At 37.0% G+C, this 12,947-nt stretch overlaps 1 protein-coding gene across 1 annotated transcript; it reads right to left on the minus strand.

Moving 5' to 3' along the window:
* Positions 1-1,486: 1,486 nt before the first annotated feature.
* Positions 1,487-9,381, minus strand: LOC106651792 (leukocyte elastase inhibitor-like). The gene is made up of 8 exons (XM_014370459.2): positions 9,291-9,381; positions 3,255-3,346; positions 3,136-3,192; positions 2,955-3,017; positions 2,575-2,886; positions 2,267-2,514; positions 2,065-2,191; positions 1,487-1,996 (listed from the first exon to the last, which is right to left on the minus strand). Exons 1-8 carry the CDS (start codon positions 9,379-9,381, stop codon positions 1,487-1,489), a joined length of 1,500 nt encoding a protein of 499 aa, XP_014225945.2.
* Positions 9,382-12,947: the final 3,566 nt, after the last annotated feature.

Genomic DNA, 12,947 nt, shown 5'->3' on the forward strand with positions numbered 1-12,947 from the left:
GAGCGACGATCGCGCTGCTACATACATACATGCATGCGTACTTTGTAAGTACACGTAGATCTATATGTGGCAGCTATTCCTTACAGCCTTGAGGGAATGTACATACCTAATGTATAATATAGCTATATGAGTATATGTGTGCGAGCGAGTGAGCGACACAGACAGAGAGCGAGGAAGAGAAAAGGGAGTTAAGGTAATGAATCCATGCGTCTTGTAGTTCGAAGACGCGTTACTCTACCTCGCTCGCTTTGTCTCCTCTTGCTCTCTCTCTCTCTCTCTATCTCTGGCTTGCCCGTTTAACATACACGGCATATAGTGACTCCGCGTATTTCATCTCTGTCGTCTAATACACATATAACCGTGTACGTGTACGTACAAATTCCTCGAGGGTATTTCGCGAGTGTGTGTGTATTATGGAGTTATGTACTTCGATTCCCTCGCGAGTCTAATGGACCAAACTTCGGTAGCGAGCATTGACACGCATATCTTGGAAACGAGCTGCTATGACAATTGCTAAAAGGAAGACGCGTCCGCGCGTGCACGAATGAACGAATCGACTTTAACCCCCTGATAGACTATAACGCGTTCGATAACTGCATAAACACGCCGCGCATGTTGAGTTTCAAGCTAATCGAGTATTGAAAGAACTATTTAATTGAAATTTTTTTTTTTTTTTTCATCAAAATTTCAACAGTTTTATTTTTATTTTTCAATCGACTAAGATTCAATTATTAGCTGTAATAGCAGCAGTACGACTACTAGTACTTTTTTCATAATGTAGAACATGCACGTAACTAAAGAAATAAGATCAGCCAATATATGAAATGTTCTAAATATATACTAATTGAACATTTTTTTGACACTTGCGAATTCGTGGTACGCCCTCTATGATAAAATCAAAAAGCTCGTAATCAAGTATGACACCGCCGATTACGTTAAATCTTTAGTGAAAACCAAAAAAAAAACACAATGACAGAATATTCAACTCATTTGTCGAATATTTAACCAATTTTAAATTACGTCTGTAAAAAAGAACGCGTTTGTTCAAAATTTTGTTCCAAAATTATAACATTTCTCACCATGGTGGCACATTTGAATCGAATTAAAACTCCGGATCTGATGACATACAGACTTATACTAAAAGTTAGCGTCGATGAAATATTTTTGATCGAAATGTATTCGACGCATATGATAACTCTGAACCACGAAGTATGTACTTAATTAAAATTCTGTCAAAAAGATTTTTCGAAGCAAGATAAAATTTTCATTCGGTACAAATAACATTCAGTTCACCGATTAATTTTTAAAACTCCGTTTTAGGGATACATAACTACCTGTCATCAAATAATTTGAAAAAGTCTTAAAATGTTTAAATGTTTACATAGCTAATTATACTGGAGAGTAAATTTGTAAGACGACGATCTTGATTATTAATATTTATTTTAAATTAAATATAAAGTACATTTTAATATACATTTTTAATTATTTATTTTGAATTAGGATTAATGATGCTGCCATAGAATAAAATAGATTTGGTATCATTATTTCTAATGAAGAATAAAAATGGATGATCAGCTTTGACAACTTGTGGTCCCAAGTCTCGTAAGGTCACACCACCTGCAACTGCAGCTGCTTCAGTGCCTTCTTCGGATACAGATATTTTGACTTTTTGAATGATTTGATCAAAATATACATGCATATTTTTCCGGTCTTGATTTATTCTCATTGTATCAATGGATAATTCCCACCTTTCGCTAGATGTTAAAAAGGTCAAATCAGCTCTTTCTGGGTCAGTCAACGATCTGAGACCCATATTATTCAGAGCTTTCGTAAAGTCTAGATCACTAGAGAGATCCATTTTTGGAAGGAAAATTTTCAACTTTGTTTCTTGCATATTTCCGATTAATTTATCGATAATGTCGGGTGTTAATTTATCTTTCATATTTTTTAGAGCAACCGTTCCTTTATCTTTTGGTATCACAACATACATGGAAACCTTGAAAAAAATAAAAATATTATTTTTCTAATATTGCCGCCATTATTTCAATTATTATTTCAAAATACCTGTGAACCCTCGTATGGGAGAGAAATTATATCCAATTTAAGATTCCAATCTGAGTAATACTTAAATTCCCCTTCGCGAGACATCATATTAACAGTAATTTGATTGTTATTGATGAAAAATCTGGACCTGAGATACAACAATAGAAGTTTTTTAAGAAAGTATAGCATATTGATAATTTTTCATTTAACAAAAAATTCTTACTTTGCAGCACGATCAAAACGCTTTTCCCAATCGCCTTTGAAGTATAAAGCCGATGCAATGATAGCTTTAGTATCCAACCTTGGTGGGCCATCTAAAATCGAAGGAATCAGACCTCGTGTTTCACTTTTCACCCAATTATTGATAATTTTTTGAGCTCCATTTTGAAAATCAACAATCTCCAAATGAGTTTTATAAAAGTCCTCGCTCCTTGCAGAAAAAGTTGTGCCAAAAGTGTAGTTATTGTTCATCTAAAAATGTCCACGATGATTATTACTATTTTTAAGCTATGCGTGTATAAGCTAAATTACCGCTAAGAACACTCCTGTGCCATAGTTAACTTTGGGCGCTCCAGGTTTATTACTATAAAACGTTTTCTCAATAAGTTTCCCGAAATTTTCATGAAAATTTTTCTCTGAGTTTACGAAGATCTTCCTGTCCATATTAAAAATGTTGCTGATTTCATCAAAAGTTTGCCCACTAGACGCCAAAAGAATATTCGCAAGTAACATTTGCAAACTCAGAGGTGAGAAAACAAGGTTTTGATTGGGATATTGACTTCTCATTATTTTATCAAGATTCAAAGTCAATTGCGTTGTTCCTTTTGACATTTTGTCTTGAAACTAAAATTGTACAGTTCGTGAGATAATTTATTATTTTAGTTTAAATTATAGTTATCTGTATGGCTTACGTCTTTAAGTGGTACTAGGAATGTATGAAAGAATGGTGGAAGTTTTTTACGTGATCCAACATTCTGAAAATCAAATTAATGAGGTATTTGATTAGAATTGAAAATTACAAAAAGGTAGTTACTGCGTTGGGTAGTTGATTCGCATAATACCGATTTTAGTATCTGTAAAAAAGTTTTTTACCGTTTGAAATGTTGGGTTCCTTGGTTGGGGCAACGGTTTTGGTCCTGGATAATAGTTCTGTAACAAAGTTCAATACAGACCATGTTCATGAGCAAAAATTTGTCGAAAAATTGACGTACCTGAAATCTACTTTGCCGCTGAATTTCTTCAAATTCATCTGGAAATACAATATCTTGAGCTTGACAAAAATAGAATAGCACTAAAAATAGTGCTAAAACAGAAAACTTCATATTGAATGTTTTCAATAGATGATGTATCTTAATATTTTGTTCTAATAATAAAATTAAGCTCCGTAAAGAAGAACGCGAAGATGCTTGTGAATAAACGAGTCAACGATTGGATGAATTCGTAAAACATACGTTCGTATTTATACCTATGAATATACCTATGAATGATATAAAACAAAATTAAAAATAACATTTGAATTATGTTCGCCTCATTTGGTTTTTGTTTACAAACCGATTCGGCTCTTTTTATAAAAAATCTATTCAAAATAAACAATTGATTCATCATTTTGTGTTTAATATCACATTTCATTTACTTACTGTATCGCATTATACGAATTTTTGCTTTTCGCCAAACGTCAACAACATTTTCAAAATGCATCATACAATTGTCATTGTCTTATTCGATTTTGGAAATTATGTTGTTTTTTTTTTACGTATTGTGCATTCATCCAAATAATTTTCCAGTTGAAAGCTTATCTCGCGGTTATATTTACAAAATCAATAAATCTATTGTTAAAACCAAGGTTATTGTGCCCATTCAACAATGTTACAATTAAATATTGTCAAAATTTTGATTTTCGCTGTAAATATATTTAATCAAAACATTTTTTAAGTTGCTGCAACTTTACGTGCTATCAGAGAAAGTTCATACTGATCAGCGGTAAAAAAATCACCCCAATGCAGAAAGGTATCGTTTTAAATTCAAGAGAAAAAAGGTTTGTTTTTTGGCCTCTTGAGTTTAAAACAATATCTTTCATTGAAGCGACGATATTGTTGCTTCAATGGTTGGTCACTTCACCGATATCTCTGATCAGAAACTCTTATTAAAGCCGCATATGAACGTTAACATATGTATTATATGATGTAGTACATGCGAAACAATCAGGTTTATCGGCTTTTAAAGTCCCTTGGGCTATATTCTCTCGCTTTCTCTTTGTCCGAGCTTCATGTAGATTATTACTATCCGCTGAAGACTACCGAATAGACTAACAGTAGAGAATGAATCAAGATATCTGTTTGCATGGAAAGAAGGTAATCACACACACGAGATCGACATCCACATGAATTAGTCAAAATTTTTCTCATATGCGTAAATCTCAAGGGTTGTTCACAATTGTCGAGTTATTCCAGTGTCAGATGCGTTTTGATTCATAAAAATCAGAATAAATCAGTCCTCGGCCTCGTTCTTGAGGCGCATTGCTTACGCAGAGCGTGGTGCATGATTAGATAAACGCGCACACGCTATGTTTCCAAGCTTTTTCCGTACTCGCATATCGTCCACGAACTTGGGCCCTCATGAATATCTGCATTCTGCACGTGTGTCGAGCGTGAACGCGAGGGCAAATTCAAATTCCGGGATATCGTATACGCTTTATTTTACTCTGGAGCCGTGTGCCTCGCTTCGCAATGTATTGCTTCGGGCCAATGCATTATTATGCACTAAAAGTTTTACGAGCTGCTGCTGCTGCTGCTGCTTCTGCTTATCTCCCGGCTCGAAGCGATAGAGCATTAGCGTTGCCGGGTAATAGTTATACGCGCGGTCAACCACTGGTTCATGTATATCTCGAGCTTTTTGTCGAAAATTTTCCCGATTTGCCACTATAACTCGCGTAGAGTTCATAGATTACCTAATCTCTCCTTTTTTCGAGTCGAGATAATTAATTCTACAGTTGTGGATCAAAGAAAATTGATACATTTGAGCAAGGCGCATTTGAGCGAGAATCTGTCGAGTAAGGATATTAAAGGCACTGCATTATAAGCTTTGAGTTTTCCTCGACGAGTCTAAAGGATCACGACCGCGAGGAATGAGCAATTTGTTAACGACGACACAGCGAGAATAGAGCTATGTTGCTATTCACGTTTGATATCCAATTACGCCTAAGTAAACAAAGCAGAATCCGCGGCATCGATGTGGGAGTTAACGAGACGTGATTATGTGCAGACAGCCACGGGCGCGCGCTCGCGCGCGTAGGATCAAAGACTCTCAAGACAATCCGTCCCCAGGTATATCCAGGTATAATAATACGAGTAAACGAGAAAGCTCGAGCTGGGTCGTTGTACCTTCCGAAAAAAGCTGGCGCACTCGCTCGCGTTAAGCGATGTTAATATGAATTTTTCGATCGCGATCGCGACTGCGTGTACGGGGAATCTCGGATCGCAGACGCGGTACTTAGAACCGAGGCGCGCTGGGCGTCATAAAACGTGTTAATTGCAGAAAATCAGACTCCACTGCGCTCCGCCGCTTATTTGAACTGGCACGCAAGTGGAAAAGTTTCATGTGCCACTCGAGTCGGTGCGCCGCTCCCTCGCGCGCGCGCGCGCGCTCCATAATATATACACAAACTGGAGTGACAACAAGATAGAAAGCAGATTAGCATTTACGCTCTCTGTCTGTCTCGGTGGCGCTTGTACAATATATACATATATCCCTAAAACTCGCGCTCGCTGCACGTAAAATGTGCAATGTAACGTTCGGCCAAGTTTCGAGCGTCATAACGCCAGCGGAATCAGAGTAGAGAGAGAGAGTGATAAAACTGACGCGCTGAATAACTTGAACCGATTACGATGTCATAAATGACTTTGTGAAACATTTTCCTCAGTTTAGCGCGCACGACGTGTAAAGTGTCGCAGCAACTTAGGTACGATGCGTATATTATATTTATATATCGCGCGTCACTAATCCTGCGAGCTTAGAGAATGATGCGCGTTGGTGCACGCAGCGAAAAGCTCGTGTGAATAATTTTTTAAATCGATCGCAGCAATTTTTAGAATTGAGATTTTAACGATTGTCCAGATTTCTTATCTTTCCTCTCGAGTAACTGTGGTGTAAATAAAGTATGTTGCACGAATTCGTGAAAGGAGACGATTAATGGAACTTTTGGTCGGACTCATAGACGACTGCCGCTGCGTAGAGAACGTAAAATATTTTTAAGTGCTCAGTAAAGGCGCGAAAAATATTTTAGCTAAAATTTGCGAACCGCGTAGCAGCTGCATTGAATTAATTTTTACCGCTCAGTTTCGAAATAATAATGTCTGTATTAGTAAGGCAGCGGTATTTAAAAAGTCCCTTTCCCAAAACTGTACTTCTCGTTCATCTAAATGTGCGTATGCGAAGTGACTTGAACCACAACTAGTTTCTGTTGTATACAGTTCACGTGTGTTTGAAGATTTAGGCACATTTTAGCAAGGATGGCAGCAGGAGGGCTTACTTACATGCGCTTTTATAAGCAAAACAACGCGAGAATGAACGTAGCTAACACTCTAGTATTTCTCTGGGAAAAATCCGAGTAGATTGGTTGAAATGGAAATTTAAATGCATTAACCACTTTATGTTTCGCGAACTTGATCGCGCAATTCGCAGTATACAATTAAGAGTTATAACTAATACAATTCGCAGTGTCGGTCTCCCTTCAATCAAAAATCATGGACTGGCAGATCAAAAAAAGAGTTGTACCCGCGATAACTTTCATTTACCACTCACGCAATTCAAAGAACATTAACATAATATTTTGGATTAATAAAAGTACTAAAAAAAAGAAAAATAATTATAAGAGCTTTCAAAGAAATTAAGAATAGTATATTATGATACGTGTGACTTAAGCAGGCCATTATTGCACGGCACGGTTAGCACCCGAGCGAAGCGAGGGTGCTAGTGCCGTGTTAATAATGGGCTACTTGAGTCATAAGTATCATACGTTTTTTTATAGCACTGTGCTAAATTCACGTTTAGGCCCCCTTTGGCGAGATATAAGGTGCTCATAATAGCGTCGCGGTGTGAGGTTAGCGCACGAGCGTAGCGAGTGCGATAGGCACGCCGCGGTGCAATAATGAGCAGCTTAAGTCACGGCAAAGCGTGCCTTAAACGTGAACTTTAGCCACGCAGTGCTATAAAAATTTTTAGTTTTGAATGAAGTGGATTTTTTCGGTAAGGATGCATCGTTATTACTGATCACTTTTCTTTTAGCAGCTCTTTTATCTCCTTTTTCTTAAATTTTTTCACTAGTCTATGTTTGATCAATTCATGATCGCAATATTATTACGTGAGATTTATCAAAAATCCAGTTACAAAAACTCTCGGCTGATTGTAGTTAAAACAGCTTACAGGTAACCTATGGATAAAACAAAATACCATCATAGTTTATAGTACGTAAAATTAACGTAAAACACAATCAATTCGGCACAATTTTTATTCAAATTCTAGGAAACATCTGTATAATTATCTATCTATACATATTTTAAATTTACAATTTCTAGCAATTGTCATTTTTTTAATCTTTGCAACCTTCGTGCATTTTCCTTTGGTGTGTGACCAGCAACTGTTTTTATCGCATATGCGTAATTTTTATCATCTTTGTGGACTGTCCTTTGGTGCCTAATCAAATTCCCCTAGTGTCCAAATTTTTTCTCGCACTTGTCGCACGCGTAATCTTTGCGACTTTCATGAACTAATCTTGAATGCAAGAGCAAACAACTTTTATATCCGAATTTCTTCTCACACTTGTCGCACGCGAAATCTTTGCGACTTTCGTGGACTGTCCTTAGGTGTTTGAGCAAATTTTCTTTTAGTCCGAATTTTTTTTCGCAATTTTCGCATACGAAATCTTTACGACTTTCGTGTACTGTCTTTTGGTGTCTTCTGAAATTGCTGTTATCCCCAAATTTTTTCTCGCACATGTCACATGCGTAATCTTTGCGACCTTCGTGGATTGCCTTTTGGTGTCTACATAAAGAACTTCGGGTAAACGGCGGGAGTAACTATGACTCTGAGGAGGGCGTAATTGCACTCAGGCTAGTTACTTATCCCGATACCTCGACACGTTTACCCTTAAAACGTCGGCCTGGTATTCGATCTCAGTCTTAGGCTTGGCGGTACCCCTGGTCGCCTTGTACGGAGTGAGTAAAGTTTCGTACGGTCGGCGTAACTGCAGAGCGAGGTAGGAGATTTTGATTTCCGTCCCGGAACCGAACGGGAGCTATACAGAAACGCGTCTGTCAATGGCAAATTCGGTACCTCGGGATAGAGTGGTGCCCTGGCGTGGACAGCTACACGCCACGCTCTATGAATGGTGTTGGACTCGAGGGGGCAGGCGGTTTCGCAGTAGGACAGTTTCGGTCTCGTATTCAGGGAATGCGTGCATGTCCTTGCGATCCGGTGGAAATCCGGGCCGTGGTCTGGCGGTAACGCGCCCGTATGGGAATCACGCGTTCCGGACTGCGGTGGGTAGCCGAAGACGCCGAAATGTCAGTCACTGGTATGGGGCGGTTGAGGTTCCGAAGCAATGAGCTGAGTTCATTGCCTGGGGTGGCTAGGCAAGTACGGGTGGACTTGGGCACCCTAGCCCGGATGCCCTGTGATCTCTATGTGAGAAGGCGAGCTCAGTGATCATTTTGGCGAGTGGCCGTCACGAAGATCGAACGCTCCTACACCATGGATTGCCTGTGGGAGGTGAAATCCAAGCACCAATCGCGGGTGGCACAGTGTCAATGAAGCGTCGGGCTTGGACCCTGTTGAGAGTCGACTAGGCCAAAGTTTCCGAACAACCCCGGCCGAAGTGATGCGATGAAGCACGGCCTTGACTAGTAGCAGAGCTCTGGTACAGNGCCCCCCCCCTTTCAATCCCCCCCCGTTCGGTCGTACCTCTGACTCTCGTAAGTGTCTACATAAAGAACTTCGATTCCCAAATTTTTTTTCGCAATTGTCACAAGAGTAATATTTACAATTATCATGGACTGTATTTTGGTGCTTGATCAAATCTGATTTTAGTCCAAATTTTTTCTCGCAATGGTCGCATGGAAAATCTTTGCGTATTTGGTGTTCTGATATTTGGTGTCTACTAAAATGACTTCGAAACTCAAATTTCTTCTCGCACTTGTCGCACGCGTAATTTTTCTGTTCATTGTGAATCGTATCTCGGTGTGCTATCATACTTGATTTTTTATCGTCCAAAACAGCAATGTCTTGTTCACTCAAATTATTTTCTGAGACATCTTCCATGGGTTTCTTTTCACTCTTATCCATTTTGATGCCTAAATTAAACGATGGTTTCTTTTGAGTAGTGTCACGGAAATAGAATAAATGAAATTTATCTTCTCGTATTACGGGTTGTTTCATTGGGAAAGTCAACATTCGAACTAATTTGACTTTACTATAAACGTGATCAGTATTTCGAGGGACGATGTCAAAATCATTTATGATCATATTGTTTATAATTAAATCTCCGATTTATCTGTTAATACATTTTGTTTACAATATTATTTGAACCAGCTTGAAATTTAAACTTGCCACCAATTTTTCCGGAGAATTTTTTTGGCTTGATAAAACTAAGTACTTTCCAAAAAATTCCTTGTGAAATAGAGCAATATCATAAAAAGTTGTAATATTCATTCCAAAATTTGCCGCCCACTCCATGGAGTGATTGGCGTGCTCCATAAGCCACCACTGGGCACATGTGCCGTTTCGTGGCGAAAGATGTTGTAAACAAAAATTTAGCGTGAACAGTTGTCTTTTAAAAAATATTGAGCTTGCATCAGTTTTAAGTTTTAGGGTAGTTTAACAAACTAGTCATGCGTGCTTATTTTTTTTCGTAAAAGCCAAATGATTGGTTTTTTTCGACAGATCGTTTTGTTTCTTGCATTTGAAATCTTTGTGTCGTATCTAAGTGTTGTAGAATAATTTTTTTCTCATTTTCATGAAGAAGATTGAATAACGTGTGTGAATGTTATTGTGAAGACTGAAGAGCATGATCTTCAAGACAGACATTAGATTGTATTGAAATAAGCTGGATGTGTTGATCAGTTATTTCACTCAATTATTATATTCAAAAAAATTTTTTTTTATTATTTTTCTTCTTTTCGAATAGTTGAAGTAATTATTGGAATATTCGCAATAATTAAGAATTGAGAGTAGTTTAACTATGGTCGAAAACCAATAACGTATAAGGATTCGTAAATTTATTTTAAAATTTATGTGCTTAAAATGAAAAGATTTTCTGTTATTTGGTTTTTCTGCCAATCCTAAAGAATTTTTTTCGAAATTTATGAAGTAACTTCGAAGAAAAACAGTTAAGCTATACATTCGAGAGTTCCTATAAAAATACTAGTATCGTGGTAAAATGTATAGTATAGTATGGAATTTTACGGTAGAGGGGGAATGAATCACGATGGAGATATCACAAACGCGGTGTCTTCTCGCGAACAAACGAGTAATGCGTTCAGTCGTTAACGAAGAGTTAAATTTCTGCAGTAAACAAGTCGAGATTGGCTGCTCGAGGCACATAACCTCGAATATTTTCTTAGCGTGTATCGCAAAAATTCATTGTGAAAATACAATTCTAAACAAACGAGTGATGGAAAACAACGAGGACACAGTTAGGTATAATATTTTTGCGCATGCCACGATATTTTTTTACGCAATCACCTCATCAAACTTAATAATTTTTAAGCGTGAAGGAAGAGCATAATTGTACTAGGCCAGATGAAGGTGATAATTATATTCTCAATTTAGTCAACTCATGCGATAACGAAATTTTAGCAACAAATATGTTTTACAAACCATCGGTGAGTTCAATGATTTGAATTGTGTTCAAATTTCCTGCTATGAAAAAACTATTGCTCAATTTTAATTTTAGGTATATCATACAGATGAGGTTATGAAATCACAGAAAAAATTAGATGAAAAAATATTCATCGATTATGAGTGCAAAGATGTTAAACCTGAATTGAAGTATTTATCGACAACCATTTTCAAAACTGAGTATGAAAATGATCCATCAATTGTGAAAAAAGAAAATGAAAATCAGACCAATTGCAAGAGTGAAAAAAATCTAATGATTTTGATAAAGAAAGATTTCAATTATCTTAATAAATGTCACTTTAAAGTAAATCCAAAATTAAAAATTGATGGATATAAGGTGGTTAAAATATGTAGGAAAAAAAATTTGGCTAAATTATCTTATGAGGGCAAAATGATGAGTCAAAAAACTTTCAAAGCAAAAACCAGTTTCGATTCACATATTAATTCGATACATAAAGGCATTAGACCATATGAAGGCGAGATATGTCACAAATCGTTTGGACCAAAATGTGACCTCAAATGTCACGTTAATACCATTCATGATCATATCAGACCATTTGAGTGTGGAATTTGTTTCAAATCATTTGGAAATAAAGGTAACCTTAATGAACACATAAATGCAGTACATGATCGTAAGAAACCCTTCGAATGTGAAATTTGTCACAAATCATTTGGATACAAGGGTAATCTCAAGAGACACATTAATGAAGTACATAATCGTATCAAAAGCTACGAATGTGAAATTTGTCACAAATCGTTTGGACACCAGGGTAATCTAAAACAGCACATCGAAGTACATAATCATAGCAAACCCTTCGAGTGTGATATTTGCCATCAATCATTTGGACAAAAAAGTGACCTCAAACGTCACGTTAATGCAGTACATGATCGTAGCAAATCCTTCGAATGTGATATTTGTCACAAATCGTTTAGAGAAAAAGGTAACTTTAATAAACACATAAATACAGTGCATTATTGTAAGAAACCCTTCGAATGTGAAATTTGTCACAAATTATTTGGACTCAAACATCACCTCGAATATCACATGAATACAGTACATAATGGAACCCAAGAATTCGAATGTGAAATTTGCCATAAATCATTTGGACAAAAATGTGACCTCAAACGTCACGTTAATGTAGTACATGATCGTAGCAAATCCTTCGCATGTGATATTTGTCACAAATCGTTTGGACTAAAGTGTAATCTCAAAACTCACATAAGTGCAGTTCATGATCGAAGCAAACCCTTCGAATGTGACATCTGTCACAAATCATTTGGCAGCAAAGGTCACCTTCAGCGTCACATAGATATAGTACAACATTGGTAGCAAACCTTTGAATGTGAAATTTGCCATAATTCATTTGGACAAAAAAGTGACCTCCAACGTCACGTCATGATTCTAGCAAATCCTTCGAATGTAATATTTGTCTCAAATTGTTTGGACAAAAAGTCCACCTCAACAAACACATAAGTACGGTACATGATCAGAGCAAACTCTTTGTGTGTGATATTTGTCATAAGTCATACGGACGCAAGGATACCCTGAAAACTCACATAAATGTAGTACATCATTGTAGCAAAACCTTTGAACGTGATATTTGTCACAAATCATTTGGTCGCAAGGGTGATCTTAAAGTTCACATAATTACAGTACGCAATCGTATCAAACCCTTTGAATGTGAGATTTGCCATGAATCATTTGGACTTAAACATCACCTCGAAGATCACTTGAATATGGTACACGAATATAGTACATCGGAGCAAACCATTTAATGTGCGAATCGTTCCTAGACCTTTAAACACAATATAGTTTCACTCGCACAAGTACGTTATGTCCTTTGAAAAAATCTTTTATACTAATGTCTATTAATTTTTTGAAAGAGAATAAAAGAATGCAAACTACACTCGGCAACAAAATTATCGCAACAAAAAAATTCATCGAAATTTTGTCGATTTTCAAATGCTTCTATCTTGGGCTAGATTTATCGTATCGACACGCTTTTTTTTTT

This window comes from Trichogramma pretiosum, unplaced genomic scaffold (genome assembly GCF_000599845.2).
Source record: "Trichogramma pretiosum strain Unisexual culture from Peru unplaced genomic scaffold, Tpre_2.0 scaffold124, whole genome shotgun sequence".
Lineage (NCBI taxonomy): Eukaryota > Metazoa > Arthropoda > Insecta > Hymenoptera > Trichogrammatidae > Trichogramma > Trichogramma pretiosum.

What these genes read in the sequence shown, in the direction of transcription:
- LOC106651792 (XM_014370459.2), bottom strand. Translation starts at nt 9,381, where the DNA reads ATGGATAAGAGTGAAAAGAAACCCATGGAAGATGTCTCAGAAAATAAT. An exon ending in TTTGGACGATAAAAAATCAA is followed by an intron (nt 3,347 to 9,290) that starts GTATGATAGCAC and finishes TTTCTGTTTTAG; the next exon opens with CACTATTTTTAGTGCTATTC. An exon ending in TCCTAGTACCACTTAAAGAC is followed by an intron (nt 2,887 to 2,954) that starts GTAAGCCATACA and finishes GTACAATTTTAG; the next exon opens with TTTCAAGACAAAATGTCAAA.